This window comes from Scleropages formosus, chromosome 17 (assembly GCF_900964775.1).
Source record: "Scleropages formosus chromosome 17, fSclFor1.1, whole genome shotgun sequence".
In the NCBI taxonomy this organism is placed as follows: Eukaryota; Metazoa; Chordata; class Actinopteri; order Osteoglossiformes; family Osteoglossidae; genus Scleropages; species Scleropages formosus.
The window spans coordinates 2,670,417-2,688,449 of record NC_041822.1 but is presented as its reverse complement, the minus strand read 5'-3'; the positions used below and the strand labels follow the sequence as shown (position 1 = coordinate 2,688,449).

Here is an 18,033-nt window from a genome sequence, read left to right as displayed (position 1 = left end):
ACCAGGACAAATTCCTTGTATGTGTGAACATACTTGACAATAAAGCTCGTTCTGATTCTGATTCTAAATGCATTTTTGACTTACGATGGGTTTCGCAGAATGTAACCTCATCGTAAATCGGGGACCACCTATACTCAAAAGGAACCTATACAAGCGTCACATGGACTGAGTTGTGTTTAAATCTACGTCTAGATGCACAGTCCAGGTTCTGTGAAGCACCAGCAATGCCCACGGAGCCACCGTGCCACCCATACCTGTATGGTGCATTTGTACCACTTTCTCCATATTCCGTCTACTGGAAACAATGACATGATAAATGAGGTTAACAGCAGACATCAGGTATTACCTGCTTAGACTTCAATGGGACAGCTGGTAGTGTCGTGGTTAGAGCTACTGCCTCTGGATCCAAAGATTGCAGATTTGATCCCCTCATCTGGCTGTAGTACCCTTGAGAAAGGTACTTACCCTAAATTGCTCCAGTAAACTTACTTAGCTGTATAAATGGGTAAATAATTGTAAGCTTGTGATAACTGTAACCTTGTAAGTCACTTTGGAGAAAAGCATCAGCTAAATGAGTAAATGTAAACCTTTAAGGACCTTTGCTGCTGCTAGAAAAAATAAATCTGCTTTTTTAAGAAAAACAGATTTTTTAAACATAACAATTAAATGGTCCATGTTGCAATCCCCCCCCAAGAGTCCCATGCCTGAGGTTTTCATTTGGTTACATGTAATTTTAGGAATTAAGGAACAGAGAAGCATTTAAAGCAATCACTTGTCCCAAAGGACATACGAAAGAAATTTTGACGAGGAAACTTGACACTGGACAGTAAAGAATAGCTCAGCATGTCCCTCTGCTCCTTTTCGAACCTACTCACTTGAATGGGACAAAAGTGAGTGTGTCTTTATTATTGTTGTTTGTACTGTTCATTTTTATCTCCTTCTTTTCATGTCGTTGTATTATACACACAATTCAACAAAATGATTATTACTATACTCATTAAGATTTCTCCTAAATTATTTTAAAAGCTTAAAAACTTACCTGATGGTTTTCAACTCTGAAAAACATTGATGAAACTCCGAGAAAACTGAATCACGTGGAACAACTGAGCTTTTATCGAGTGCATATAGCCTCAGACAATTCCAACTAAAGCCTAAAAAAAAGCGCTAACATTAACTTAAAACCTGAAAAGCTATTAAAACTAACAATATTATATGCAGAGATGTATATATCTGTATCTTCTTTTTAGTGATCCAAGAAAAGTATGCAGACAAGTTACTCACCTAATTGAAATGTTTTATAGCTAAAAGACATTTAACATGATTAGTCACAGAATATTTTATATGACTGTGAAGGACTTTTGTGATTATTTACTTTTTTAAATCTTTATTGGCCTGGTCAGTGTTTTCACCCTTTTCTGCTGGCCCTGACTCAGACATTTGGATCTAGACAGACACAGAGCAGCAAGTTCCTGTTATAAGGGAAAGCCTCGCTCCCAGCTCCTGACTTGATTAACTCATTTAGAGATTTGTCTAATTTAATGAACTTCCTTCATGGTATTTAGTTATGGTCTTATCTCTCAAAAAAGACATTTCTGCTGAATTATTAATTTATTAAAGTCTGTCGTCTCTTTCCCCGAGGTCCTCTTTACCATATATTCAGTGGATTGTGTGAAAGAACTTGTAAATATAAAGGCTGGCTCTAACAGCAGTGCCTGGGGAACAAGAAAAATAAGATGTATGTGTCAGTGCGTGAGATTGGCCTGGCAGTGTGAGATAAGGCAAATTAATGGCTGTAGAGATGCTGCAAGCAATCCTTAAATCCCGGTGATAATAACAACGGGGGAAGCCAGGATACAGGAACTTTCCGCTGAACTTTGAAAGGGTGTTTGATTTTCTACAGTTTGATAGCTTATCTGGGAAACAACCTTGATGTTTCAGTATAATTAATAACTTGAGAGTTCTAGTTCTTGTGTGCCACTATAGCTGAAACAGCATAAATTTTAGTTTAGCTGGAACTACCCACTATTGGGCATTTTAGCCCTGAAAATGGGCCCCCTCAAAAACATCACTTATGTGACATGTAGTTGCTCACACACAGACACACACAATGTCTACAACCACTTGTCCTGAGCGGGGTCGCGGCAACACAGGACGCAAGGCCATGCGTCCTGTGTTGCCGGGTAAGGCTCCGGCTCGCCGCAACCCCGCTCAGGACAAGCAATTGTAGACATTGGTTGGTTGGAACAAAAATCCACAGTTTCAAAAATTTGACTGAATTGCACTTCCTTTATATGAATTTTATTATTATATATTATATGAAATTTTATTATTGTTATCACAGTGGCACAGCAGACAGAGCTCTGGTATGTCTAAGCACTTGGACTGAGTTAGCCTGTTCTCCCTTTGTTTGTATGGATTTCCTCCACGTGATCCGGTTTCCTCCCAAAGACATATTTTAGCTGAACTGATTACGCTAATTTGTCCGTAATGTGCTTGTGTGTGTGACTGTAGTGCAATGGACTGCTGTCCTGCTAAAGGTGTACCCTGCCTCACTACCTGTGCTTCCAGCAGAGGCTCCAAATCACTGGAATCCTGCACAGGTTAAGTGGTTGATGAAAAAAGGGGGGGGGCGATCTTTTTCTTTATAGCTCCACAACTGTTCCAATTGGTATATATTTGTAATTATATGCACTGATTCCTACGTACACACACTCAGTGATATAGATTTATTTCTTTTTAGCTACATTCATCAACTTGTCTATACCACATATGCAATATCTGGGTTATAAGTACTTTCTTTCAGAAAAGTTGGCATTAGTTAAATGTGAAGTACATTTAACTTTTAGAAAAAAACTGGGTTGAAACACTTTCAAACAATAGTGTATATATTAAATAAACATACACTGACACATACATATGTTTGTGTGCACATACATGTTTCTTTATATGTTTGTTATATGTATGGATAGAGCGTTTTCATCCCTTACAAATGTGTAGAAACCCTTAATGTCAGAGCTTTGCATAAACATTTGCATTAACAAGCACATTAGTATTATTAATGCAATAGGATATGATTGATTACAACATGAAATTCATCACTTTCTTATATTGATTAAATATGTTTTGATATTCTGAGGTTAAATTCCTGTAGAACAGGATGTGCTGCATTTCCTAATCCTGCATTCCAGTGGCTAACTAATATCGTGGTGAGACCCTTATTTTGTAAGGCTTTGGTTTCATTGTCAAGCCAAACTCCGCTGTCAGATCCAGCTCCTGGCCACTAACATTGGAAATCTGCAGCCGATGAAGTAAGGTAGTGAAAAACAAGAACATCTCGAGTCGGGCGAATCCATCACCAACACAGCGCCTCTTTCCCATCCCAAATATCATCACTTTGTCTGTCAGGTCCTTATTCAATTGTCCAGATGCATCTAAAAATCTCTCAGGTTGGAATAACTTTGGTCTGCTCCACAGGGCACTGTAAATAAACGTAAATGTAAAAGCTGTCTATAACTACTGAAAATGACCATAAATTTTGACAATTAATCTTAAAAATCCAGAAAACAACCCTGCTCACAAATAACAAAATAGAATTAAATTAATCAAGATGGACAGTTAGAGCTCTGGAAGGAAAAAAAGCAGGTGCTACACTCTTCTGTACATACTGTCATTACTTAGTCTGGTTTGATGGCAGACACAGTATTACCATTAATGGGGAATATGCAGACATACCCTACAATACCTAACTGTGACAAAGATAACCATATACTCAGCTTTGTACCGTACAAATACGTTACTTTCTGTGGCTGAACTGGTTTATTCCTCAGCTGGCTTACTTCTCTAAGGGCTTTGGCCTCCAAATAACACATGCAGTATGAGATGTCATGTTAGAAACACACACACACACTATCTGAAACTGCTAGTCCCAAGCGTGGTCGCGGTGAGCCGGAGTCTAACCCAGGCAACACAGGGCGCAAGGCTGGAGGGGGAGGGGACGCACCCAGGACGGGATGTCAGTCCGTCGCAAGGCACCCCAAGCAGAGCTTGAACCCCAGACCCACCAGAGAGCGGGATCCGGCCAAACCCGCTGCGCCACCGCACCCCCCCTCTTACTGTTAGAAACGTTACCACAAAATAATGTTCAGGTACTTCTACTCACGGATCATGATTAACTTGATACTGGTTGATGAAAATGCATGTGTCTTTGGGAATGAAATATCCATTTAGCACAATGTTTTCTGTAGTGCTAGATGAGAAGGAAGAAAAATGTGTTAATAAAAGTTTAAAAAATTTTCTGAGGACACAAAAGTCAACTAGCACATACATATAAGATATTTTCAAACATTTTTTTTTCATATGATAATAAGACATAAAAAGTTGCCATGTACCAGTGTGGTATGGTGAAGGGAACATAGGAAGAGTGTCTGAATACTTCATATATAAATGCTTCAGTGAAAGGCATTTTTGGCTTGTCTTCAAACCTTGGCATTCTGTTGGAGCCAATCTTGTCATCTGCAGGATGTTAATTACAAAAAAGTCAAAGAGAATCAACCAATTTTACACCTATACAGTATTTGAGCAAAGGAAGTCATTTAACATCAACAGAAAAATGATATTACCTATTTCCTGATATATTTTACACTGGATATCTGGAAACTTTATAAGGTAGAGCAGGCTCCATTGCAAACCAGCTATAATTGTATCAAATCCTGAAATGAGAATAATTGTTCATGGCACTTGTACACTAAACTCTGAAGAGTAGCAAAAAGGAAAGCAAGACAAACAAAAGCTTTAATCATAAATACAATTAAACATATAACAGCATATTACATAAACATTGAAACAACAGTATTGTACAGTTTTAAAAAGGTATTTATTAGCATGGCCTAATTACTTAAACTGCTTAAGAGCACCATTTTCACTAGTTCTTTTTTAAGAAGAGGTGCCAAATTTTGTGTCATTTCACTATAGCGATAAAGTGTTCAACTGACAATTAAAGCACCCTCCTATCTAAAATGTGGTCTATATTCCTTGCAACAGAAACTAGAAAAATACAGGTGGTATAAATAAAAGTAAATCCGATAGGAATTCCACAAGCTAAAACTTACTCTTTTTTACAAAGGACTCCAAAGTAGTAACACAACTTCTTGCCTGTGAAGTAATGGAATTGTTCTGCATTGTAAAATTGTTAAAATGTGTTACAGCAGTTCATTTCAGACTACAGGACTATAATCCTATCTGATCTCAGGGGATAAATATAATACATCTGGAACTGATATTCAAACTTGCTACTATAGGTTAATTTTATCTACTGGAGTAAGGAAGTAATCCATCCACAAACCAATTTCTTCTAAGCTCCTTTAAAATTAAACATCATGTTAAAAATAATCCTGCTGAAAAACTGCTGTAACATAATAATTGCCTGGAAAGCTATTTTTCTTAACAGATAGCAGCGTTGCAGGAGTTTCTGAACATGTTAGCCAACTAGGCAGAACATTCCCATGCATGTGGAGAAAAAAGCATCAGTATCTTTTGGATGGTATCCAGCACCACAGCTGTAAAACAACTCAGTCTGAAAAGTAAAAAGAGAATTGGGATTTTTTTTACTGTGTGTTATATTATCTACTTCTGGGGAAAGGTTTTTTAGAGGTCTTCAAGAACACTACAAAGTGCAAAAACTGGAAATAAAATAGAGCAAATGATGTCTGAAAAGAAGCTATACATGTTAAATAAACCTGCTGAATCAATTTAGTCTTTCACCTTTTGTTCTCAAAACTAAAATTATTCCAGGAAAAACATATGGATTGCATAATCTTGTTTCTAGTAAACAAAGGGCAATTACAGTCCTTGCCAGAAATGCCTAAGCAAAACCAGTGAAAATCTAAGAGCTGAACTTGTTTATTTAAAAAGCCAATACCTGTTGTAATATTAATCACTGTAAATCCAAATAAACTGTCAAAGTAAAAAATTAAAATGCCCTACAAGTGAGATAAATAACTATACAGAAAACAACATGCTGGTTTAGCTTTTATAACATGTTGAAAGAAAAGGAGAAGAATATTAACTGGGAAAAAGCTGGAAGTTAGGTTTATTTGTTGTGTATCCAAACTTTGTCACCATCATAGTGTACATCTGGAAAATGCACAAGGATTTTTTTTTTTAAATGTTCTTACCAGCTCCAAAAATATCAATGACAGTGTGGACTATCTGTGTGCTGGAGAGCACAGATTGCTTCTCTTCCTCATATCTGTCTTCACTAAGGGCAATCAGTGCGTCAGTGATGTCTCGGATGCAATTCTGCCAGGAAAAAAAATGTGAATAATGCTAATCTTTACAGTCAGTCTAGTGGAAGATTCTAAACTCTCATAACCATATAATGATCATATAGAGCATACTGTAAGAGGTTTATCATAAGAATGTTTGCCTTGACAGTACTGGTGTCATATAAAGAAATTCCATTGAAATGAGTGCTACTAAAAATGTAATAATTTGCAAGAAAATACACACACACACACACACACACACACACACACACACACACACACACACATTTTCAGAACCACTTGTCCCATACAGGGTCGTGGGGAACCGGAGCCCACCCGGCAACACAGGGCATAAGGCCAGAGGGGGAGGGGGCACACCCAGGACGGGACACCAGTCCATCGCAAGGCGCCCCAAGCGGGACTCGAACCCAGACCCACTGGAGAGCAGGACTGTGGTCCAACCCACTGCGCCACCACGCCCCCCTGCAAGAAAATACACTTAATGAAAATATGAAGAATTTAAACAACGTCCTTTTCTGAAGAATATACCCACCTGTATAGACGGTTTCCACTACATAACAAATTCAAGATTAAAAAAAGTTAGAACTTTGCAAAAACAGTAGGATAACACAAGGCACCCTTGGTCAGTACTGCCCATGGTGGGGTAAAGGTTGTCTATGTGAAAAAAAAAAATGTGTTTTTCTTATTCATTTCAAATGGATTCCATTCAATACACTGTAATATAGTCCTCTTCTCAACAAGATGAAACTGATATATTTGTCTTGAAATACTTTTTCTCTGGGGGGGGCACAGTGGTGCAGTGGGTTGGACTGGGTCCTGCTCTCTGGTGGGTCTGGGGTTCGAGTCCCGCTTGGGGTGCCTTGCGACGGACTGGCGTCCCGTCCTGGGTGTGTCCCCTCCCCCTCCGGCCTTACGCCCTGTGTTGCCGGGTAGGCTCCGGTTCCCCGTGACCCCGTATGGGACAAGCGGGTCTGAAAATGTGTGTGTGTGTACTTTTTCTCCATGTACAATACTGTATCCTCATCAGCAGTACTGGAGCACGTCACAGTTGCGATAGCAACTTTTAGAATATATTGAGGGATCCAAGATGCCATTTAGCAACATAACCATTATTACTTGTTACACACTGGCTTACAATTGTTAATTTCCACAACGCCCAGGAGGAGTGGGCAACCACTGGCCCTTGGATCCCCAGAAGTTTTTTTCTCCCTCAACTTTCAGTTGGGAGTTTTTGTTCCTTTCCCCAGTGGCCAGTAGGCATACTTATAGCTCTATAAAAGTACTTTATTATGGTAGCCATTAGTCGACTGTCTTCTTTGTTTGTATCTGTTTTTCTTGCCTTATGTCTGTGTTAAAGCGCTCTGTGTCACTGCGTGAGAAGAGGGCTCTATAAATATAAATTGAACTGAATTGAATATTGATACATTCTGTATCGATACACTATTATATGAATTTTCTTCTTCTGCACAAATTGCTGACAGTCCTACTGTCCTACACAGGTCCTTTATAAAAGAAAGAAATGTAGGAAGGTGATCAGGATTCATCTATTGTGAGTTTTATGCGCTTACTTTTGCGATCAGTGACTCGGCAAACATCGGTGCATTTAGTGGAAAGAAATAAACTAGGTTTGCTTAAGAATCATGTCTGCAACTATGTCTCTCTTTCTCGTAATGTAATGCACAAATTATACTTTCTCTGAGATGTATGTCGCTTTGGAGAAAAACGTCTGCTAAATGAATAAATGTAAATGTAAGAAGACATGAAATTTCTAGAAATTGCTAATCACACCTCTTGAATTTACATGTTCTTTCAATATTTTCTAAATTAAATAATGCCATTCATATCAATAATCTCTCAATTACCTTCATTTTGCCATGTTTTCAATGACTGAGTGTAGCCAAAGTCTAGCCTGTATTATACCATTTCAACGCTCTTGATCTATGACCTTAACAGATACTGCCATTTTCTGAAGACAAACAAAAAAATAGGAAATAAATACATAAAACAGAGCCTCAAGACAAAAGTTGCTTAGAAGTTAGTTTACCTTATCAAATGTATTCAAATGTTCCTGAATGTTTTCCTCTATAAAAGAGTTCATTCGACGGATGTACTGCATCAGCTTCCTCAGCGATGGACTTGGGAGATAACGAAAAATTGGAAAGAAATCTGCCAGGTTCCCTGCAGCAAAAATCCGGAGGACTTCATTGTTTATCTGGACAATATTGAGAAACTCTTTGTCACTGTACTCATACCTCTTGCCAAAGCACAAGGCGCAGACAACGTTGGCGACAGAGGTAACCAAGGAAACTGAAGGATCAAAGCCCCTTGCGCGGTCCGGGTGTTCACTCAGTGCATTTACCAGGTCAGACGCCTCCGCACAGATGCGCTCCTCCAAAAGGCAGGAGCACATAGAGTTATTTGCCTTGGCCTGAGAGAAGGTGCGGAGAGCATTCTTGCAGATTTTCTTGTGAAGGATCCAGGCTTCGCCATACTTCTCACTGAACGTCATGCTGGTCCCGTTGGCAACAGCTGAAAAGGAAAACAGGTCAGGTCTCCCAGCGAAGCTCTCGCCCTGTCGGACCAAGGCCTGCTTGATAGTGTCATAGCCACTGAGCACCACCACAACAAGGGAGCCCATCTTCACTTTGAACACATCCCCATACTTGTCCCTCAGTCTGGTCAGGCATATGTGTAATTGTTCCCCCATCTGTAGCAGGTTGCCAATGAACGGCCAAGGTATCGGCCCAGGGGGCCTCTTGAACTGTTCTCTCTCCTGTTTTCTTCTTTCCAAAGCAAACAAGATGAGTCCCATTGCAAAGAGGGCCATTGTCACAGTGGAAAATAGCATGAATGAGTCTTCAAGTAGAAACATCCCGATGGTTATAGCCCTAACCCAGGAACAATCCCGTCAAAGCAATTAGTGTTACCTAAACGGAAGGGAATGTCAGTTCAGCTATTAAATATCTTCAGACTTTCAGACAAGTACACAACAGTCAGGTTTCTTCAAAACATTCCCTGAAAAAACCATTTGTTTAGAAGGAGGTTGTTCAAAGTTTCAGCGCATCCTTTGGTAGGTTCAAGGATTCGTTCATCATGCATGCAGCAAAAATGTTGAACCATTTCCTGTTGTCTGCTGGAGAACTAGTTTGTTATGTTAGTTAGGTCGGGGGGGTAAATACATACCAACTTTGATATCCAGCAATGATGTCTTGCAAGGCTTCTGGGACAGGCTCTGGACTGTGACCCTGTAATAGGACCAGCGGTCGTTGCTGGTCAATAATGAAGTAATAGTGAAGGACAATTAGTTAACACTGTTCAAAGACGAATCCTCCACAGAAAGTGCAAACAGTGTCTTCCTCTAGCTCAACTTTTGCCTACTCACCAGTACACTTACTGATGGTAAATTCTCTACCTCATTACACTACAGCAAACAGTCCTGTTGAAACAGTAAAAGAACAAAAAACTACAGCTGGAATCTACCTGTATTGATGTGTTTCCATTAAAAAACAAAAAAAGAGAAAACTCCAGAACATTTCCTCAGTTCTCTGAATTCAGAGAAGAATCACTTACAGTCTCCGCAAGTACGTTGACGGCATTAGGTCACCAAACGATGTTTTAAGCACAGAGCACATTGAAACAACACTCTTTCTGAAGACGAACTTTATTAAACTAGTTGCCAGTTGTGATTTTAAGAAAGTTAAAGCTCTCACCAAGCGAAATTCTCCTCCCTTCAGAACGCGCCTCAGCGCTGCTCGCGGGCAGAACGTGCAGACCGGATGCCTTCACTTAAGAGAAAAAACAATCATTTTTAAATGTTGTTTCGCTGTCCTCTAGTCTATGTGAATACGATGGTATTTAAAAATTTAAGTGAAGACGGCTAATACCTCGGCTGGGGGACTCCAGCTGGCGGAACGCAGTGTCCGGCCGTAGCTAGTGGGTGGTCTGAAGCACACCGTCCGTCCCCTTTGTTTCTCCGCACAACTTTGTCTTTGGCACGAGATGTTTCCCTGCCCTGGGTCTCGATGTAAGAGGAGCCCCTTTGCCTCAGTGCCATAAAGTCGCAATGCACGGCAACAGGCTGCCAAATCCTTTTTCAGCCAACTTTGGTCACCGCGATGTGTATTTAATCGCCAACCCAAAGTGACCAACGTTTTCGTCTCAACTCAACTGAGTATATTATACACATATCGAATTATTTCCAGATAATAAGACTCCGTTTTTTAAATAGCTTGCTATTGCCGAGCGCTCTCTCACTCTATAACTGGCATATTCTGATCATAAACCGACAGTGACCAGACAACCTCTGTTTTTATATTTTGACACTCAGCCCACAATACTCACTCACTCACACACACACATTTTCTGAACCGCTTGTCCCACACGGGGTGGCGGGGAACCGGAGCCTACCCGGCAACAAAGGGTGTAAGGGGAGGGGGACACACCCAGGACGGGACGCCAGTCCGTCGCAAGGCACCCCAAGCGGGACTCGAACCCCAGACCCACCCGAGAGCAGGACCCGGGCCAACCCACTGCGCCACCGCGGAAAAAACAAATAATTGCAAAAAATTAAGGACATGAAAATCTAGGAGAGAAGAAAGTTCTGTGGGCAAAGGGATGGACCAAAGCAAAGAACACACACACACACACACACACACACACACATTTTCAGAACCGCTTGTCCCATACAGGGTCACGGGGAACCGGAGCCTACCCGGTAACACAGGGCGTAGGGCCAGAGGGGGAGGGGACACACCCAGGACAGGACAGGACGCCAGTCCGTCGCAAGGCACCCCAAGCGGGACTCGAACCCCAGACCTACTGGAGAGCAGGACTGTGGTCCATCCCACTGCGCCACCGCACCCCCAGATAAGCAAAGAACATTAATGATTAATTCACAATTAGTTTGAGGACATAAATATTAAAAATAAAGATGTAAATTCAAAAAAAAATTTCCCACTAATTGTTAAGGGACTTTGTCAAACAATATGCATGAGGTTTAGGTTTTAGAAATCTGGTGGACAAATAAGAAGGGCCCCACTTGGTGGCACACTCCATCCAAGCATTTGAACAAAGTCATCAGGTTCTCAGGTCCTAAGTCATCGGGCCTCACTCGTGCCATAACCACAGGCGGACAGCGAATAGGTACAGTTACTCAATAATTTATACTTAAGTAAATGTCTGAAAAAAAAAGTATTTTTAAGAAGTTGTTCGGAGTACAGTTCTTTTCACTTGGGTACATTTGTACGGAATAAAACACTCCTTTAAATTTCCCTCTCCCTCTTCTTGTTGAATTTTTCGCATTGTTTCATCTTTTTAAAACAAATCATCTCTTCTACTGTCGACCATTACCAACACTTTACGGTTAGCTAATATCTTTTGCTAGCAATAGTGTTTTAAATTGAAAGCCCACTGTTTGACCAATGTCGGTAATCAGTTTTCCCCTGAACCAACAGTGCCACATTATACAACCTGTAACTGGTCACTCATTTTTACAAAAAGGCATTTATACTAGTGCAACTCAGGGTAAATTCATTGTTCAAAGGCAACACAACAGTAAAGGGATAAAATTTGCATCAACAAAGTTTAGGCGTTTCATGTAGTGGTTAGGATTAATAGCTCATTATCCCTAACCATAACATTAAAAACAGTCCCATATCCTAACCTGGAGTATCGTTTACCATGTTTACCCAACAGAAAATATCAACAGTATATTAATACCAAACGGATATTCTCTGTGCAATGAGACCAGCCATTATACTGTTCAGCTTTGTCTTGTTTTTATTGATGGCTTAGTTCACTCACAAGGAGCAGAAGTGAATTTAAATATCTTTAATATTTAAAAAGTAAATTTTTCCAATGGGTGCACAGTGGTGCAGTGGGTTTGGGCGGGGTTTGCTCTGTGGTGGGTCTGGGGTTCAAGTCCTACCTGGGGTTCCTTGCAACGGACTGGTGTCCCATCTGCGGTGTGTCCTTTCAGCCTTGTGCCCTGTGTTGTTGACTTAGGCTACAGCTCACCGCCACCCCGCTTGGGACAAGCAGTTGTAGACTGTGTGTGTGATTTTACCCATGTTGTGACAGCTGATTTTTTAAAATAGTATGTTGCTTTGGAAGAGCACCTGCTAAATGAGTAAGTGTAAATGTAACTATTACGGTTGAATTTTACAACAATTAAGGACTTAATTGTTTTGAACTGTTAATTGTTTTGAATTTGTCGGTCACTCCTTAAATACACTGTATGTTAATTGTTAAATGATATGTGTATTAATTTGCAAATTGAATGCACCTCATAAACTAGATAAACTAGTGTGACTGTTAGCAATAACACAACACAGATTTTTTTTTCAGGTGAACTATTTCATTTTGGTGAGTTCATAATATTGATAATTATCTACAGGCAGTCCCCGGGTTATGAACATCCGATTTACGTACAACCCATAGTTATGCGAACCACCCCCTTACTGAGCGGAAGTTCATTTTTGTCACCCTTAAGTAATAATAAAAGAAAAACTTCATAATTAAGCCTATTATATTCAAAATTCGAGTTACACAATGATTTCTAATAACAAACGGGTGCTGCTTTGCGACCAGCATCAAAACATTACGTGTCTACAACGGTTTGTTGGCACATGGGCATGAGGTAGGATAAAGACTTGATTTTTTCAGTCGGACCATGTTGCTGTTAACAGTGTTTCATGTGTTACTGTATACTACTTGGCTTTAATTTTTTAGTTTTTACCTTCGTAACCATGGCACCAAAGCATAAATGTGATGCAAGTGATGGTGATGCATCAAAGAAAAGGAAAACTATCACGATTGAAACTAAACCGGAAATAATAATGCAATCAGAAAAAGTGAAACGCCAACCAACATTGGAAAAGCAAACATTAATGTTTCTTTAATGTTTTGCACATGCGTGCGCATGCACACACGCACACTCACACTGTCTCTCTCTCAGAGAGCACTTGGCTATAAAGACACTTCTCAACCTCTTCCCCGCTGCGGAATTTCACTTGATACAATGGTCCCCTCTGCATTCTCAAACCTACCTAACTTTGTTCTTCCGAGTCCTGTCCCTCATCGTTCCCCAGTCCTGTTCCACATCTCTTTGATAACGACCGCCCGCCTTGTCCCTCAACCATGATTTCGGATCCTTGCCTCTGTTCAGTTTGCCAATCGACCGACCATTCCACTGTCCCGACCACGAGAACAAGTCTAATGCCTTGGTTCTGAATAAACAATCCTGCACTTGGGTCCAGCCTCCTCCGTGTCCTCTGTTCATCATGACAGTAGTAACATTTATTTAACATTTATTATCTCTCTATCCTTCTATGTCTCTCTCTATTATAAATACTGTACTAATATTAATTATTATTATTATTATTATTATTATTATTACATCATACATTGTATTATCATTATTGTTGTTGTTATATTAAAGATCTTTTAGTGTTTCCAGAAGTGGTTCTTTAAAGTTTTTTATGCATAGAAAGGTACACAATATACAATACACTTAGACAAACATTTGACAAACTAACGTTACCATACCTAACTGTTCCGACCTATGTCAAAATCCAACTTAAAGATACACTGAGGACACGGAACTCGTTCATAACTCAGGGACTGCCTGTATTTCTGTTTACTGAAAAGGCAGCACCTACTCCAGTGCTACGACAAATTTTCACTTATGACAATGTTAAGAGTTGAATTTTGTAAACGTATATGCTAGTTAAACAATTTAATGTCGGAATGTAACTTTTGCATAGTGTAATTACATTTTACTAATTTTATACTAAAGCTAGACAGAATATAACCTAAAAGCCATTGTAGCCTAAATGTTATTTTGACTACACATAGCCCCAATTCACATTCCTTATGGTACAGTAGGTTGTTGCTATTCTCCTTTAGTACAGCGAAGGTGATAACTACTCACTAATTGGGTAACAAGATCTGTTGCTTGCTAACCAGCATGTCAATATCAGCATTAGTACTGCAATATCACCTTAGACATCGTTTAGCTAGCTGCAGTCAACTACAGGTGGTCCCCGACTTATAATGGGGTTACATTCCGCGACACCCATCTTAAGTCGAAAATATCGTAAGTCGAAATTGCATTTAATACATCTTGCCTACTGAACATCGTAGCCTAGCATGCTTGTGATGGCCATGGCTTGCTGCCTTCGTGCTGGGCAATTATCCTGAGTTTCTCCTCAAGAGTAATTGCCTTCTTCTTCTTCTTTCCACCAGTAGCAGGGGCACAGATGGACATTTCTGTGACATTATAGATGCACAAAACACAACGTAGATATGGGGGCGTATCTGTATAGTGAGTGCGTGGCAGATTGGGAGATGCATATTGCTGTCACTGTCCAGCACCGCAAGAAAGTATCGCACCTAATATTACTTGCCCGGGAAAAAGTAAAAATTCAAAACTCAAAGTACAGTTTCTACTGAATGTCTGTCGCCAGCTCACCATTGTAAAGTCAAAAAGTCGTAAGTCGAACCATCATAAGACCGGGAGCACCTGTAGCTATGTATGCTATGAACAGTTAAATTAGTTATTAAATCCATTTGGATAAAAGTGTCAGCCAAATGGCAAATGGGGCTGCAGTGTAGTAGTTAGAACTTTCATCTTGCAATCAAAGGACGCAAGCCTAAATCTCTTCTTTTCATTAATACACTTGATCTTTCTCCAAGGTGCTTACCCTGAATTGCTCCAGTAAAGTTACCATGATGTATAAATGGATAAATTGTGATCTTTATATGTAGCTTAGCATACAATCCAAAAACTGCAACTCACCTTGGGAAAAGGGGTCTTTTAAATCATGGTTAATAACAATACCTAACAGACTTTGGTCTCTGTGTTTATTTGATTAGTCTGATTAACTGATAATACCTGGTTTTATGGGGGTGCGGTGGCGCAGTGGGTTGGACCGCAGTCCTGCTGTCCGGTGGGTCTGGGGTTCGAGTCCCGCTTGGGGTGCCTTGCGACGGACTGGCGTCCCGTCCTGGGTGTGTCCCCTTCCCCCTCCGGCCTTACGCCCTGTGTTGCCGGGTTAGGCTCCGGTTCCCCGTGACCCTGTATGGGACAAGCGGTTCTGAAAGTGTGTGTGTGTGTGTGTGTGTGTGTGTGTGTGTGTGTGTGTGTACCTGGTTTTATTTACACAGCAGATTTAATTTCTTGAAAAATTGAGTGAAATATATTGCTGCTATTAACATAACTTCTGCTTCATGACATTAAAAAGTTTAATTTAATTCACAGTAATTTCAGGACTTGATCAGTCTTTTGACACAATACCTCAGTATTTGGCTATTCTACCCACCTGTGGTATGAGGTGCCAGTTACCTTCAGTGCCATTAGCCAGATTTATTTCTTTAATCCTGGGGGCCAAGAAATAGATTACATATTCTTTGCAGCAGAGTTTTCTGTCCAAACTCAAAGCATCTTCATCAACCATGAAAAAGGCTGAGCCAGAACCATCAAACTTCTCCAGTAAGGACATATTGTATGAGACATAGGTCTACCACTTAAGAAGATGAGACTACATAACTCGGTAATACATACATACATACTAGAAACAGAAAGTAAAAAATGGAAGAACAGATGAATGAATCAGAGCTCTGAACACTGTGGGTTCACTCAAACTGCCTTTGCTTTGCTGAATGAGAAGACGTCCAGCTAGAAATAAAGACTCAATATATATTCAGAGCTGTGATAAAGTATGTTTATTTCAGTTTTACATTTACTCATTTATTTGAGGGGCTGGCTAATGAAATATGAACTGTGGATTTGTCCCATGTAATTCCAACATATTTCAAGAATAATGCATTATCTTAGCATACAATCCAAAAGAGGGGTGTGGTGGCACAGTGGGTTGGACCTCATCCTGCTCTCTGGTGGGTCTGGGGTTTGAGCCCCACTTGGGGTGCCTTGTGACGGATTGGCATCCTGTCTTGAGTGTGTCCCCTGCCCTTCCAGCCCTATGCTCCTTGTTGCTGGCTTAGGATCCTGCAACCTTGTGTGACATGAGCAGTTCAGATGGTGTGTGTGTACAATCCAAAAACTGTAAGTCACCTTGGGAAAAGGGGTATTCTAGATCATGAGTAATAACAACACCTGACAGACTTTAGTCTCTGTATTTATTTGATTAGTCTGATTAACTGGTAATACCTGCATTACTTATGAATTACAACTGCTCTCATTGCTTTCTGTTTGTGTTCTGCAGTCTGGCCTTCTGCTTTGTCCCACCATTCAGCTGTGGTCTTGGGCCTTCTGTATCTATGCTCCCCCTTTTCGGTTCCACCACAAACCTTGTCTTATGATGCACATTAAAAGATTTATTATACTGAGGCCTAGCCAAAAATGAAGTCCCCATTCAACTTCAGGATCACTCCTTCCAGTATTTGTTTGGGCCTGCTGTTTATTGTTTGAAATATTTGGTCTTAGTAAGGGTTCGGGACTCACTTGCCAGAAGTGGTCTGGCACTTTATGCTCTCCATAGAAAATGATTGTTTTATATATAAAAATAGACTATTTATTACTTATCATATGATAAGAAAAATAGATCTTTAGCAACATAAGGCAAGCTTTAAGCTATAATATTGGCTTCATGTAGCCAATCTGTATTGCTGATGTTCTTCAAATCCACTTGTGTGGGTGTGTACATGGGGCAGTGATCCAGCAAATATTTTGCAGTTTGTTGTTGCTCTCCACATGGGCATCCAGGGCTGTCTGCTAGTTCCATTTTGTACATGTGATCATATATGAATGTAGATTATGATCAATCAGTATAGCATTTGCTTTTTTGTTTTGATTCTGACATTTAACATTTGTCCAGGGCTCCGGGGTAAATAATGTCTTCTAGGCCAACAATTTTAAGATAATAGTCCACCTTAAAAGTTCACTGACCCCTTATAATGGGATTTTGTACTAGCAAATCATGTTACAACAGCTTGTGAAAATATTTTCCCATGTTCCAGACAATGAACTTATTATCAGGTCCAGTGGCATTTTTTTTTTTTTTTTGCAATTGTGCAGTCATTTTACTTTCATGTCCTTTTTGCAGTCTGTGCAAAGATGCCACAGACAGTATAACCACGCTTATATAGCCAAGTTCACTTAGTTGATTCCTAACAACAGAATTCCCATTGTCAGTTATCATTTAAGAGCAGTCATTCAGCACAGCAGCAATAAATATGGAATAAGTAAGTAAATGAGACCAAAACAAAATAAATTAACTCAGTTCAGGAACTTATTATTATACCAACCAACCAGTCCATTGCCAACAACGACTTGTCCTAAGCAGGGTCATGGTGAGCTGGAGCCTCACCTGGCAACACAAGGCACAAGGCTGAAGGGCACACACCCAGGATGCCAGTCCATCGTAAGGCACCCTAAGGATGGCTCAAACCCCAGACTTGCCACACAGCAGGCACCAGCTGAACCCACCACACCCCCACCAACCAATTTCAAAAACCCCTGGTTCCCAAGCAGGGTCACAATGAGCCAGAGCCTGTCCTGGAGATATTGGGCAGAAGGTTGAAGGGGCCCACCCAGGATGGGACACCAATCCATCACAAGGCCACAACTAGCAACCCAGGCACACAGCTGGGCAAAGGTACTGGAGCAATTGCAGCAAGCATCTTGCTCACGGGCAGTACAGCTAGAGGTGGTGATTGAACTGGCAACCTTCAGGCGCTAAAGGCAGCCACCCCAAACCACAACACCACCAGCCACCCTCCTTATTATTAA

General features: G+C 40.4%; 1 protein-coding gene across 1 annotated transcript; it reads right to left on the bottom strand.

Annotated features, from left to right (window-relative positions):
- Nucleotides 1–2,866: 2,866 nt before the first annotated feature.
- cyp1d1 (cytochrome P450, family 1, subfamily D, polypeptide 1) lies at nt 2,867–9,156 on the bottom strand. Its single transcript, XM_018759988.2, has 6 exons — nt 8,329–9,156; nt 6,174–6,297; nt 4,620–4,709; nt 4,389–4,512; nt 4,160–4,246; nt 2,867–3,478 (listed from the first exon to the last, which is right to left on the bottom strand). The coding sequence occupies exons 1-6, from the start codon at nt 9,154–9,156 to the stop codon at nt 3,196–3,198; spliced, it is 1,536 nt and encodes a 511-aa protein (XP_018615504.2). The 3' UTR covers nt 2,867–3,195.
- Nucleotides 9,157–18,033: the final 8,877 nt, after the last annotated feature.